This window comes from Lineus longissimus, chromosome 11 (assembly GCF_910592395.1).
Source record: "Lineus longissimus chromosome 11, tnLinLong1.2, whole genome shotgun sequence".
NCBI lineage: Eukaryota > Metazoa > Nemertea > Pilidiophora > Heteronemertea > Lineidae > Lineus > Lineus longissimus.
In genome coordinates, this window is record NC_088318.1 from 16,437,838 (window position 1) to 16,452,550 (window position 14,713).

Below are 14,713 nucleotides of genomic sequence, written 5' to 3' on the forward strand. Positions count from 1 at the left end.
TAAGTGCGTACTGGTACGCAACAAGGGTGGGTGGGGGTGGGGTAGAGGCATTTGAAAATATTGCAGGTCCATTTTGCATTCGCGTGCGTACAACTATAGGTGCGCGCGTGCGTGCGTGAACTATGTGTGTGCGTGCGTTGACACCGTCGTATAAACTGATCTAGGAAATTAACATTCAGCTGAGCACCAGGCCCGTGGGCCAATTGTCGGGAAGAACACTGCACGTAGGCATACATCATTCCTCGGACCCCAAAATATGACGCGTTATGGTAGGCCCAGTGACATTATAAATAACCAAAGAATCACCGCCTCTAACGTCTACGACCATATCACGTTGAAAACACCGGTTCTCGTCCGACCACCGAAGCCAAGCGACGTCGAGCGTGGTTAGTACGTGGATGGGTGACCGCCTCGGAATACCACGTGTTGTAGATTTTTGGGTTTTCTCTTCATGTCCCAATCATTTTGTTTCTTCTTCCCTTGTACGATTGTTAAAATGAGAATGTAGGCTACGTTGTAAAAGCCCCGATTGTGTAACGAATTCCTTTATGCACCAATGTACCACATGTATGTAACCCTAGGTCACTGTGAACTCCCTTTGAACCGATGCCAGCCAGGGGGTCGACTTGTGTGCATTACCCAATCTTAGGGACGAGGTGTGCAAGGAGTTGAGTGCAGTGCTGCAATCTCCTTTTTTCAGTTGTAACCAACCTAAGACTTATAGGGACTGTGTTTGAACGCTATAACTTGGGGAAAATTTAGCAGTAACGATTAGTGTGGGCCAGTAGAACGCTGTGGACGGTATGGTACATGCCAGTCTTTGTTACTTGGTCAGGAGGAAGTCTAGTCTTAACTTGTGCACAAGGGTATAGCAGACAGGACTAGAATGGTCTTTACTTGTGCACAAGTGAATAGGAGACTAGAAAGGCCATCACTTGGAATAGAAGAGACCAGAATGGTCTTTACTTGCGCACAAGGGAATAGGAGACTAGAAAGGCCATCACTTGGAATAGAAGAGACCAGAATGGTCTTTACTTGTGCACAAGTGAATAGGAGACTAGAAAGGCCATCACTTGGAATAGAAGGGACCAGAATGGTCTTTACTTGCGCACAAGTGAATAGGAGACTAGAAAGGCCATCACTTGGAATAGAAGGGACCAGAATGGTCTTTACTTGCGCACAAGTGAATAGGAGACTAGAAAGGCCATCACTTGGAATAGAAGGGACCAGAATGGTCTTTACTTGTGCACAAGTGAATAGGAGACTAGAAAGGCCATCACTTGGAATAGAAGGGACCAGAATGGTCTTTACTTGTGCACAAGTGAATAGGAGACTAGAAAGGCCATCACTTGGAATAGAAGGGACCAGAATGGTCTTTACTTGTGCACAAGTGAATAGGAGACTAGAAAGGCCATCACTTGGAATAGAAGGGACCAGAATGGTCTTTACTTGTGCACAAGTGAATAGGAGACTAGAAAGGCCATCACTTGGAATAGAAGGGACCAGAATGGTCTTTACTTGTGCACAAGTGAATAGGAGACTAGAAAGGCCATCACTTGGAATAGAAGGGACCAGAATGGTCTTTACTTGTGCACAAGTGAATAGGAGACTAGAAAGGCCATCACTTGGAATAGAAGGGACCAGAATGGTCTTTACTTGTGCACAAGTGAATAGGAGACTAGAAAGGCCATCACTTGGAATAGAAGGGACCAGAATGGTCTTTACTTGTGCACAAGTGAATAGGAGACTAGAAAGGCCATCACTTGGAATAGAAGGGACCAGAATGGTCTTTACTTGTGCACAAGTGAATAGGAGACTAGAAAGGCCATCACTTGGAATAGAAGAGACCAGAATGGTCTTTACTTGCGCACAAGTGAATAGGAGACTAGAAAGGCCATCACTTGGAATAGAAGAGACCAGAATGGTCTTTACTTGTGCACAAGGGAATAGGAGACTAGAAAGGCCATCACTTGGAATAGAAGAGACCAGAATGGTCTTTACTTGTGCACAAGTGAATAGGAGACTAGAAAGGCCATCACTTGGAATAGAAGGGACCAGAATGGTCTTTACTTGTGCACAAGGGAACGGGAGACTATAGAATAGTCCTTTCCTGTGCGCACCAGTAAAGAAGGGACAAGAGTCATGTCTTCCTGTGCACAAGGAAAGAAAAGTCTAAAATGGCACAGACAGATTTGACTGATGACAACACTTTTTCGCCTAATTTCGCTTAATTTTACTCAAGAAGAAAGGGAACACACTTCAAGTATTTTCAAGCATGATTATTATACATGTATCTACATTTTTACAAATATTAACATTTTTGCTCATTAGATGTAATCCAACATTGGTGTGACACACGGATGCTACATCACAAATCCATATGGCAACCCTTTGAATGAAATAACCTAGGGACATTGTTCTCACATGAGGCAACAAAAGAGTGAACCCATGAATGTTAATTTCACTGTTTATAATTGGTATCGACCGTCAGCACATGGCAGCGCTACCCGAAAAATGGCTGCCGCAGCAAGGGGTTAAAACTTCAGTGGTGTGAAAATTATAACTTGATGGATTTATCATTACTTGTAGTTTTATCATTGGAAAATGAACCCATTAGAGGAAATAAAGGAAAGCAAAAACTCAAAATGGTGCATTCACAAACATTGAGGGCAGCAAAAGTAAAGTTGTTAACAGCACTGTTTTTCAATTTCCCAGTTCCAACACCCCACACGATTTAAGAGATCAAGCGAAGACTTTTGAGTCTTCACAACGGTCACACAAGCCAAGCTGATCGCATCTCATCGCATTGCCACGTCAAAAATATGTTTTCCAATTCCTCTGCACTGTTCTCACATCACAGGTTTAAGCGTGTCAATTTCTTCACTGTCCATCTTTTCTAATGGCTCCTCTCTGTATGTATGATTGACTATCGATGACCATGAATCATTATGAGTAAGAACGTTTGGTAAATCAGATGAACTTGATTCTGCTGAATCTTCAAAATCACGGACACTCTCATCTGCTTCAAACTGTCTATCAACATCGACTCCGTCTGATGTCCTGGACGTCTTTTTGTCAACCGCTGGAATCTGATTAGCGGGTAGCAAGTCACCCCACCCAGATGCTCGGGCACATTTGTACAGATCCCTGGAACAATTTGATAAGAGATGAAAATTAGTAGGCATAAATGGTGAATCTACAACCTATTTCTAACAAGTCTAATGCTGAGCAGTCCTTCGGTAGTTTCCTTGCAAAATTGGCTGTCTCATGACTCATGGCATACCTACATATAGTTGTATTTTACTGATGCGTACATTCGGACCTAAAGATACTGGGCCTGATTTGGACTGATTTCAAGCACCTTAAATCTGCCAAGACGGCGTGATGAAGCAAAAGATCAATAAGCAAGCAAGAAAAACAAAAGCTTTTCACTTATTGCAGCCTATCAGATGGAACCTTTAATGTGAAATTTCAACTATCGTGTTCCCCAAGATCCCCAGATCCGAATGCCTTAGTTGAATAAAAACTTTTTCACGTCTTTGAACGAAGGGAGCGCTGTTTTCCTCGACGCCCAATCGTGGGACTCAGAATTCAGGAATACGAGATGGCACGGAACCTGGATTTGGCACGTAATGCCTGGAGTTCAGGATTTTGATTCTCCGGGGTGAGTTTGGAGACTTTCAATAGTCCCTGTAATGACAACTTCTGCAAGACAACTTGACCAGTGACCAATTTCAATTACCACTAAAATTGGAGGCTTTTACAGAGAGGGTTGACAGAGTCACCTTTTGAGCAAGTTTTTACAGTACTTACTGTCCATTTTTCTTGGCGGTCAATATGTGATGTTCAAGTTTACCATTCGGGCAGCAGAGTCTGCAGTGAACATGACGAGCTGGCAGGGAGACGGGACGTATCACTCGAGGCCAAGACGATGCTTGAAGGGAAAGCAAGGAGAACCTAACTAATTCACCACACCACTGTAAAGCCAGTTTTTCATCGCATCGGGTGAGTCTGACATACAGTAGAACCTCTCTATTGACTCACAATCAAGAGGTTGTAAGTTTTGGGAGGATAACTGCTGTTCCCTCTTTGTGTCCCTAAGCAAGACACTCCACCCTTTATTGCTTTGTCCCTCATATGAGACTCGACGTACCTGGTGTCCTTGAACATTCAAAAGGGTAATAAAAAAACATGACTTACATAGAGACTGTTCTTTTCCTTTCTTGAATACAATGTATGAAAACCGCTCCAATTTCTTTCCATCTTTCTGAAGATGTAAAATACACCTGATCAAAACAATTCATTGGTATTTACTTCCTTATACTCAATCGCCAGGGAGTTGAGCTTGAACAGGAATCTAAGGCTAGGGTAATACCATGAAAATGTTTATCCACTCAAATGTGAAAGAGTGTGAGTGCTATACAAATATGAACATCCTCATTGTTGTCGTAGCATGACGATGACAATAACAGTGGCATTGGTGACAATTGTGGCAATGCCACCAGTGGCCAAGACAACCACGAGTGTGATATTTCCACAAAATGAAATGGCCAGGGCAATTGCGCTCATCTCCCTCACAGACATTTTATTGTTTTCAATTTCAGCCTCCTGGTGGCCAAACCAGGTTGGCGGGTAAATGCGATGCCAATAGTTTATCAACTGGCTGGAAGGGGCGCTGTAGGACACTTTCTGTGCTTATTCCAACCAAGCACACGAAGACGCAGAAATGGCTATATCAACTCTACTGAATGTGTGCAGTGAATCTTGCAAATGGTGATTTATATTGGGAAGAACTCACCATCAAGTATTCTAATGGTTTATAACCAACATCAAAGTTGCATGGTGTTTTATCATTTGTTCTAGGACACCTACTCTGATGAGGACACTGAAATACAATGATGACACGATTAGAAAAACAAAATCATGCAGTAATAAAAACCAAGTTTACTGAAACTGACAGCTGACTGATGATGCTAACCCCTAAAAGTCTTCCAGTAATTTGGATTTGACGACCATAATTGCAGAAATATCATAAAACAGCAGCGACACACATTTATTCTTATTTAAAACAGCAAAGCATCATAATGACCCTGGGATTATATTTGACTCGTCACACTTACTGGGGAAAAAATGCGACCCACCAAGCTGACCTCTTCCTTTTTCTCCATTGGGGTTAAATGATTCTCTCCCGAGCTTTCTAAACTGGACATCTGAAAATAAAGTTATATAGAGAATAAGATAAATATGATTCCCCAAATCTTGAGAAGTTCTAGTAACCCACAATATTCAGATTACGCGTCAGACACCATAACCACTGGACAACTCCACCCTTCTGCTTCCTCGTCTGAATACAGAGCGAAGGTGGCTGTTCATATTTACCCTCAGCACTGCCTCCCTTGCCTCCGAGATTACTTTAAAACCTGCATTTGTTCCATGTTCCACAATCACGAGGTAGCCATCCGTCTTCTTCCAGAGATTCTCTATTACCTTACGCCTCTCACTTGCACTGGGTAACTCAAACAACGAGTAGGCACTGATGACTAAATCGTATTTGTTCTGGAAAGACGAAAGTGAAAAGGTGATATTAAAACACTGTGGCTATTTCAAAGGCAAAAATCTACGACTGCACTATAGTAGAGATTAGATTAACTAACCTTATGCGAACCAGGGAGAAACTGTCTGAAGGCAACTCCTTTGAAGCACATATCCCCTTGGTCATTTCCATCTGTAATACAGGAAGCGTTAATCATCAAAACTACCAAAAGGCACAATGGTGCTATAGAATCGTTATACCACCCACAGATGAAATGCCTACCGCTAACACCCCACAGAATGGCACGGTTTGAAATATCGAGAGGCGGTGTATATTTAAAATCACTGATCACGTCAGGATGTCTTTACCATTGGTTTACATGAAGCCATGCTAAATACCGTAAATATCACAGCTATAACAGCTAATAGTAATATGCCTGTGCAAGATACCCACCTTGTAAAAGAAGCTGTGCCAAGGTGTTCATATCAGCACTCACATCCACACAATAGTGCTCGTTCAAACTGTTGGTCCAAACGGTATTAGCAGCCCTGAAACAGACAACTGATAGCTAGAAACCTTCTTGTTACATGCATCAAACAGCATCATTTAACTTTAGGAAATAAGTTGATAACTTACCACATAGCAGAGCCTGTCCCTGAACCAAAATCAAAGAAAGTCTCTGGTTTAAAATCTGGCACTCTTTTAGAAATCTGCAACCAAAAAAAGAAAATGCTATTTTGGAACATACAGTAGAACCTCTGGACTGACAAGTGCTGTCCTTAATAGAGAGGTGTCCTAATTAAAGAGGTCAAATTGAAGGGAAATGAGGCAATGTATTGAGACCTTCTTATCATGCGATGTTTGTGTGAAATTCACTTTATTCATGTTAAGCGCCTACCTCAGTCAATACTCTAAGCAATACGCTATACTCCTGAACCATTCTTGCTGCCATGTATACTATTGAATTATGAGCATCAAATCTGAAGAAAAAACGCAGAAACCATCTGAAGTAGGGGAATTTTAAAGGCAAATTGTGATGGATATCACTATTTTATCACTATAAAACCGTTGCAACCTAGCCTCTTATGTCTGAATATCACAATCAGTTTATTTTCTTCACATTATCTGATAATTTCCTTTAGAGCCATTTTTCAAACCAACCCTTCTGCATCGAAGCATTTTGATGGCACACTATGACAAAGAACAATCCACACCAAGGATGTTCAAACCTTGTACAGGTCTTGGAGAGCGTGGTGTCTCATCCTGTGCTCCTTTGCTGTGGAACGGTCTGTCTCTCCCAGCATGTGTACCCCTCTCCAAACATTTACCAAAGTCGGCATAAGACTTAGTTGTTTCAGGACCACTTTAGTGGAAGAGCGCCTTGATCAGGCTTTAGAAAGGCATTATATAAATGTTTTGTATCACAATTATCACTCTGTATGTTGCACAGTTCTGTCATTTAGTTTATCACATGGTGATCAGAAGCAGCATTGTCAAGAAACCACCTTCCCTACCGTATAGATTCCCAACGATAAGTGGAGTTCTTTAACTTTTTCAGCACCCTGTTTTTTCGATCGTTGAAACATTTGTATTGTTCCTCAGGAGACATAGCGTCAAAACTTGACATATCTGTTGAAATATAAGTATGTAAGATTACTGGATTATTTGCAAGGACATGGATATTGTCAGCCAAATGAAAGGGTGGATGGAGCTTCTGACTGTTTACAAAAACTACTGTCTATCATGCAATAGGGCCCAGGTTCGATCCCGGGGAGAACAGAGGATTGTATTCCCGGATGAACTGGCGTGGTTTCAAGGAACTAAAATTCCTGGCTCTAATAGAGGGTATGTCAGATGAGACTAGAAGCTGTGGTTCCTTGTTCCCGAGTGTCTATGCCAGGGCAAGTAAAAGATCGCACATAGGTGGACAATAGCCTATAGTCCATACCTCCGGCAAATATCCAAAATAAGGTTACAACGCCGGTAATGATAATGATGAAAACTGCCTTACCATTTATCTCTTCTGCCTCCAGCTTCATGGCTGTCATCTTCAAATTCTCCGCCTCGGCTGGAAGATGTCTTGACCAGAGATACTGCCCAAGTTTGGCAGAAAGTTTGTCAACATCTCGCACTTCAAACACTGAAAAGTATAGTACAACTTTTTTAGTGCATTTCCATGAACATATCCTTGCTCAAAGCACTTAACATCATCCCAGAGTCTTCAAGGGGAGATTGATGAGCACTCAAGCTAAGAACATAAACAGGAAATAAGTGAGTACCTTGGAATGGTAATGAAAGTGAAACTGTGAAATAAAGCAGCATTTTTACCATTCATTAATTTATTCATTGTCGTCTCTAGTTTAACTGGCACAATAATTCTTTTCAAGTTCATCACTCCAGGGTGCTTTCTGTACGAGAACACTTTTCCTTTTGCAAGTCCATTTCTGAAATCTTCAAACTGGGGGTCAAGCTCCAAAGTAGTATCCTTTGCAACGGTTGAGATGAGCTGGAAGTTATAGGATAACATTTTTGAGTAATTTCACAACAGGCCAAATAGCAAAGTCCAATAAGTCTGAAGAATTAATACAGCATACAGGCCTACATACCGGTACAAAACATATACATTGCATTATAATAACATTTCCATTCATTCAATTTATCTCACTCTTGAGATTTAAATGTATAGACGGGTTCAATGGGCATGACGGTACTTGTAGAGCCGCACCCCTAATACTAGGTCTGACCTGGTTATTAACCTGGGACAACCATCTATGTGGCAACCACCACTAATGCACCATCCATGTTAGGCATGTAACATATATAAATGACATAGCCTAGACTATAAACATGATAAAAGTCATGGAGGCCTTGGCAAGCCAGTGAAGCCTTGGCCTAAATCCGAGTCAGACCAGGTCCTTTCCTTATTTCTTCATCATTAAAAGACCTTATTGAGTCATTCACAATTAGAAAGTACAAAACAACATCCAAACAACATACTCTACATGATCTAAGCCAATTCAAACGGCTGGCAACCCCAAAATCTTTGAATTTAAGATGTTTTTGGAAGGAAAACATGCTCTTCATGGGGGCTGACATCTTGGATTTTCTAGCCCATTGATTGGTCAATTTCAGTTCCGGTGGAAGTCGTGCAGACGAAAATCTCCTGATCATGGCGGACATCGTACGACCAGGGAAAGACAGCGATTTATGCCTCGTAACATGCACTGCTCCCGTTAATATTGCTGTAATTAAGTATTGTAAGTGATGTAGAATCTGTAGGATACTTATTCGCGCCATCCCAACGTTATTTGTGCTCTTTTGGCAGGTTTTGTATCGGACCCAAAAATCATTTTGATCATGCACAGGTGACAGGGTGTCCCAAGAAAGGTCATTGGTACAAAAGGCCAAAGGGAATTGGCGTCTTTTACCGTGACGATCTATTGTAATGGTAGTTTGTATTGCCGGCTCTGGCAAAGGGCTACGCACTGGATAAATCATGTACATGTTAGTTCAGTTGACCACCGTGTTCATGCATAATCTCATCTGGAAAGTGGTTTGATCAATGATCTCGTTATATTTTGTCTGTATTCCAGGGGGTAAACGAGATGAAAGCTTGATTCTTCCGATAAACTCATCCTTGAGTGCCACCCTAGATCAAGAACAGGTAAGTCCGAAATTGAAATGCACTTGTGTTCGGTCATAGATTTTAAAACTGAAAACTTGTTTTGCTGGCTAGATCTGAAGACACTGGATAAGAGACCTTGTTCTGTTCTCAGTTAGTCAACTTTCTGTATCACTTAAAATCAGAGTGCCACTTTCTCCTGAAATAGACTGTAGTCTATTTTCCCTCTTTTATTGCAGTTGCGAGCTACCACTACTGTTGCCGTGAGCCCAGCTTTCAAGGAGGATCGTATTTGGTTGAACGATGAGTGAGCAGATAGACATCATTTATGGTCATCCTAAACCGCGTCCACCAATGTTAAAGTCGGTTATAACATCATCACAATAAAATTATTAGTATGAAGTGAACTCTAAAATACTGCCTTGGTGTTAATGTTACTGACTTGTCAGGCAAAAACTAAATTTGCCATTGCAGGCTTTGCTCTTGGCAAAATCATTTGTGTGCCTTATTTTATAGTCTGATTGTCTTGCCAAACTCTACTGTGTTTTTCGTGTCCTCTAAATTCTGTACGATTTCTGTTTCCAGAGAGGAATCAATCCAGAACCCAAGGTTACAGACAGTTCTTAGTGAAGGTGAGGTTTGGAGATGATCTACAAATGTTGTCGGGACCAAGAAAATAATTAAATATTGCCTTTCAGCAAACTCCCATATCATGCAGTTCAATCTCAAAAAGCTAATGAGCGGGATTATTTGAATGATTTACAATACTTTTGACCGCGGCAAACCAATTTTTTTTTTGTAAAATTTAAAGATACCCGGTATTCGACAGTTCAGTTTATTTGGATTTTTTAACAGCCAAGTATTCCTAAAACACCAGATGGCTTGGCCGGCCTCAGCCGCAATTCATATGATGAAAATCTAACAAAAATTATATCTGATAATTGGAAGAGTTGCTAGCAAACAAGGTAACCTTTCTCATTGATTTTCAGTAAGGAGACATGCTAGAAAACGACCCCACAATGGCGACAGTATCTTATCAAAGATGGTCACTTGGAAAGTGCATATCTGTTCAAAGAATAACTTCCCAACTGCTGCAGGTCTAGCCTCGTCTGCTGCAGGCTATGCTTGCCTTGTTGCATCACTTGCAAAGCTGTTCGGTGTTGAAGAGAATGTCTCATACTTAGCAAGGTAAGCAATATGTTCCTCATTCCATCTCATTTGAGCTCGTTCTAAAATACTGTGCTCAGTAAAGTAATAAGATGTGCCATTCTTTATTGGCTATTTGTCAAGAGTGTTGGATTTTTGGCAAGACCAGCCAGTTTTGCTGTTAGTTTGAGATACATGTAAATTACAAGTTTGAACTTTTTAATTTATTAATTTTCACCAATGACTTATTTGCAGGGGATGTGCTGAATAATAAAACATGTAAGATGCAGATGTGTCTCATAAGACTTATGAGCAGCTGCTCATAAGTCTTATGGAAAAAAGCAACACATGGACAGTTTAAATTACAAGAGAGATATTTAGGTGCCTCTTTTCTTTTTGCTGGGCCATATTTTATATTGACTCGATTCTTTGCTTGCAGACAAGGCTCAGGCAGTGCATGTCGCAGCATGTTTGGAGGATTTGTTGAATGGAGAAAAGGAAGTGAGCCTGATGGGTCGGATTCAATGGCTGTCCAGTGCTTTCCAGAATCACACTGGCCAGAGATGAGGATACTCATTCTAGTTGTAGGTCGAATAGACCCTTTCACACCAGGCGGCATAAACCACTGCTAACAAACGAAAAAACATGTGGTGTGCGACCATGCGGCCTTTTGTTTGCTGCTTGTTTGTTGTGGCCAGCAGTGGTTTCCTCTGCCTGGTGTGAGGGCCTCTATTGAATTGAATTTAACTGAATTAAATTCATCCAGAGTCAAACTGGATAGGATCCTGACAATTTGGGTTTACAATTGTCTTATAGCTGAGATATGTCTCAAAGCAGCCAACCATGAAGTCCATACCTCTTGATGATGCACATTAGCTCTGTATGCATTTAGTTTTGAGATTGATACAAGACTTGTAGTTTCTGTTGCTGTTTCCTTCCATTAGGTGAGCGACCACAAGAAGATCACAGGAAGTACATCAGGGATGCAGAGGTCGGTGGAAACATCTGATTTGATCGCATACCGAGCAGAGCATGTTGTACCGCAGAGGATGAGAGATATCAAGGAGGCAATTGCAAAAAGAGACTTTGAAACGTTTGCTGATATCACTATGAAGGTGTGTAGACCTGGGGCAAGCAGGGAATTTTGCTGCTTATTGGAACTTAGTGAATTTATCAATTTGGTCACAGCAAACACTTCCTGGCCTACAGTATGCTTAGCATTTGTATATCTTTATACTCTTTGTTGCAGGACAGTAACCAATTCCATGCCATATGCCAAGACACGTACCCTCCCATATACTACATGAACGACACATCTAAAGCTATCGTCCACCTTGTACACTGCTATAATGATTACGTTGGCTCCAGTAAGGTAGGTGGTCTAAGTTCTTGCATCTCCTACAAGACTGGTGAAATTGTCTTGGAACTACTTATTGAAGTGCAGGCAAATGTCTTTTTCAGTTTCATACACAAAGTGACAAAAGTGTTTCAGGTGACCTTTAAGCCGTTATTTGTTGCAGATTGCCTATACATTTGATGCTGGTCCCAATGCCTGTATCTACTCACTAGATGAGCATGTCGCACCATTCCTAGTCCTCCTACAACATTTCTTCCCACTGCCCAATGGAGAATGTTACATCACCAATCCATCAGATGAACATATTCACCTGAAAAAGGTAAAAGTCGTTTCCCTTTCATGGTGTATTTGTTGCGTTCGCCATCTTAGTTGCCTCGGTTAACCAGTCACCCAACCAACCTGACCAACAAAGGGAACTGTATTGTTGCAGTTGGGCTGCTTGTGCAGCAAAAGCCCCCATTCAGTGGAGCTTGCCCTGCAAATGAACATAGAATTAAGCAATCTTCTACTGCACTAATCTTTACTGAAATGTTCTTGATTAGTTTTTCACATCAGATGACCTTTTCAGTTCCCAACATTGAAATGAAAGTTTCTTTAAGTAATCTATTTCCTGAACAAGTTTTTAATCATATTTCAGAATATTGTAAACAAAGTCAAGCTGGAACCGCAGACTGGTGCTATAAAGTATATCAAACAAACCAAGGTCAGTAATGAATACCTTATCTGTCTTGGCATTATTTCATTGAATAATGAGTTATATTTTCTACGGTGTTTTTGAATTACCTCTGATTGTGGAGTCAAGCATAGCTGTCGAGTCAAGCATAGTCATATGGTTGACGCTCAGCGCTCAATACAATATTTTCATGGTCTTGCATAAACCCACGCGATTCATCATGATGTGGGTTTCTTGAGTCAAAACAACCACACAGGATATGATTCAGTTACTTATATTTGTCCAGTGATTGCACTGGGCTTTTTTCTGCCCCACTTATTGATATATCTAATTTCTTACTTTTAGGTTGGACCTGGTCCGCAGGTGCTTGAAAATGGGCCACATCTTCTTGGAACAGATGGAATGCCACTGTAAATTGGTGCTATAGACTTTGCTGCATACTGTGTTAAGGACCAATGTCGTTGAATGGAAGACCACAAATAGATTCTTTAATGTACAGATTGAACCAATTGTCAAATATCAACTAATTTTCTCTTTTTTTCGAATTTCATTTTTAAAACATTGCTTAGTCAAATATCCATTATCTTCTTTATCAGAGCTGCCAACCCCTGCGATTTTGCATTAGAACTACTGTGTATAAGCCTTAAGGCAGTAACTACATTGTAAATTCCCATGTTTGTTGCTGAAATTCAACACCTTCAGCGCCGAACCACGTGGATCTACGTGGCCCCAACCCCCCTCTTTTTGAGCTGGTTATCGGTGTCTCATGGACTTCATGAAAGAACTACGCCATCGCCATCTTCAGGGCAAGGCAGGAACTACGGTCTTTTCAGTTCCTGCCTTGCCCTGAAGATGGCGATGGCGTAGTTCTTTCATGAAGTCCATGAGACTCCGATAACCAGCTCAGAGGGGGATTTGGGCCACGCGTGGTTCGGCACTGAAGGTGTTAATGGTTAATGCATTATTTGGCGACGCTTTTTTAATAAGTTGGATTATGAAACTTCAGATCCAAAACCTATTCTTCAATCTCAACTCCTATGTGGGGTGGCCAAGAAAAATTGGTCAGAATTTTTTTTTTTTGTCTCTATTTTATAGTCGGGGAGAGTAAAAAGTCTGTCAAATCTATAACTGTTATTGTGATTCTATATGTAAATCTTTACATCAGTTTATCAGAATAAAATATGATTTATTTTCAGTAAATCCTTTTTTTGTAATCAGTCATTTTGAAGTGGGTCGATTTGGGACAGATACACCAAATTTCTCTTGGACTGACATGCCATGAAATTGCCAGTGTGTGAAACTTGACGGTCATAATTGCACTCAATGACTCTGCCTTATGAGATGCTTGAGAGACCACTGTCATTAGTGTGGAGATTGGCCTAAACTGCCTTCCTTCTTTGGTGATGGTTTGTTGGTTGAGAGCTACATGCTATATGGAGATGGCCCTAAAGGCAGTTCCCCAGGTCGCAGGTCAAACGAGTGAGACTGCGCGACAATGAGCTCGGAAATATAAGATGGAACCAGTCCATAGATTGCTTTAAAAGCAAATATGAGAACCTTGTATTGAATTCACTTTGCTACCGGCAACCAGTGCAGTTCATGGAGAATTGGAGTTATATGCACCGACTTCCGGCATCTGACTACCTGACGAGCAGCAGCGTTCTGCACTTTCTGCAATGGCCCCACTGTGATTGATGTAGACGATACTGATTTCTATGGACAAAGAAAGAAACCTCTGGACCAGCTCCAGTCAGCAGCGACAGAGAAACTGGCTGTCGTCAACATGATCAAGAACGAGTCAAAACATAGTTCAGTTGTATTTATAAACCTAGCAGAAGCGATTGAGTTGGACCCATGTGGCAGGACTCTCTGGCTGCGTCACTGAGAGCTGGTGCAAGAGGGACAAGCCCTTGGCTTAGGCTTCCCGGCTGCAGTACAGCACCACATATGTGGCAGCCTGCTTTATACAAGGACACATATAGTGTTCCACTCATTGACTACCGCAGCTTACACTCGTGAAAAAAAGTGTTACTCACAAACCACAATCCGATTTTTATACCTCGAACAGCCCGCGCCACGGGTATATGCTAGTTAATTACAGTAGAATCTCGCCCTCATGGACTTCATGAAAGAACTACGCCGTCGCCATCTTCAGGGCACGGCAGGAACTGAAAAGACCAAGTTCCTACCTTGCCCTCAGTTCCTATCTTGCCCTGAAGATGGCGATGGCGTAGTTCAGAACTTTAAATGACTTCATGAAAGAACGACGGTCTTTTCAGTTCCTGCTTTGCCCTGAAGATGGCGATGGCGTAGTTCTTTCATGAAGTCCAGGAGATAACCAGCTCAAAGGGGAGGGGGATTTGGGCCACGAAGATCTACGTG

At 41.5% G+C, this 14,713-nt stretch overlaps 2 protein-coding genes and 1 non-coding gene across 3 annotated transcripts; 2 read left to right on the top strand and 1 right to left on the bottom strand.

Moving 5' to 3' along the window:
• Positions 1–316: 316 nt before the first annotated feature.
• LOC135496431 (5S ribosomal RNA) lies at positions 317–435 on the top strand. Its single transcript, XR_010448685.1, has one exon. It is a non-coding gene; the product is annotated as a 5S ribosomal RNA (ribosomal RNA).
• Positions 436–2,285: 1,850 nt separating this feature from the next.
• On the bottom strand, positions 2,286–8,713 carry LOC135495457 (methyltransferase-like protein 17, mitochondrial). The gene is made up of 14 exons (XM_064784131.1): positions 8,531–8,713; positions 7,862–8,039; positions 7,545–7,673; positions 7,048–7,162; positions 6,432–6,513; positions 6,170–6,243; positions 5,987–6,081; positions 5,655–5,725; positions 5,380–5,556; positions 5,121–5,210; positions 4,799–4,885; positions 4,201–4,267; positions 3,814–3,934; positions 2,286–3,147 (listed from the first exon to the last, which is right to left on the bottom strand). The coding sequence occupies exons 1-14, from the start codon at positions 8,711–8,713 to the stop codon at positions 2,850–2,852; spliced, it is 1,767 nt and encodes a 588-aa protein (XP_064640201.1). The 3' UTR covers positions 2,286–2,849.
• Positions 8,693–13,114, top strand: LOC135496202 (diphosphomevalonate decarboxylase-like). Its single transcript, XM_064785379.1, has 11 exons — positions 8,693–8,790; positions 9,127–9,197; positions 9,395–9,462; positions 9,741–9,787; positions 10,145–10,343; positions 10,741–10,885; positions 11,246–11,416; positions 11,551–11,673; positions 11,822–11,977; positions 12,296–12,361; positions 12,677–13,114. Exons 1-11 carry the CDS (start codon positions 8,703–8,705, stop codon positions 12,743–12,745), a joined length of 1,203 nt encoding a protein of 400 aa, XP_064641449.1. The 5' UTR covers positions 8,693–8,702; the 3' UTR covers positions 12,746–13,114.
• The last annotated feature ends 1,599 nt before the right edge of the window (positions 13,115–14,713 follow it).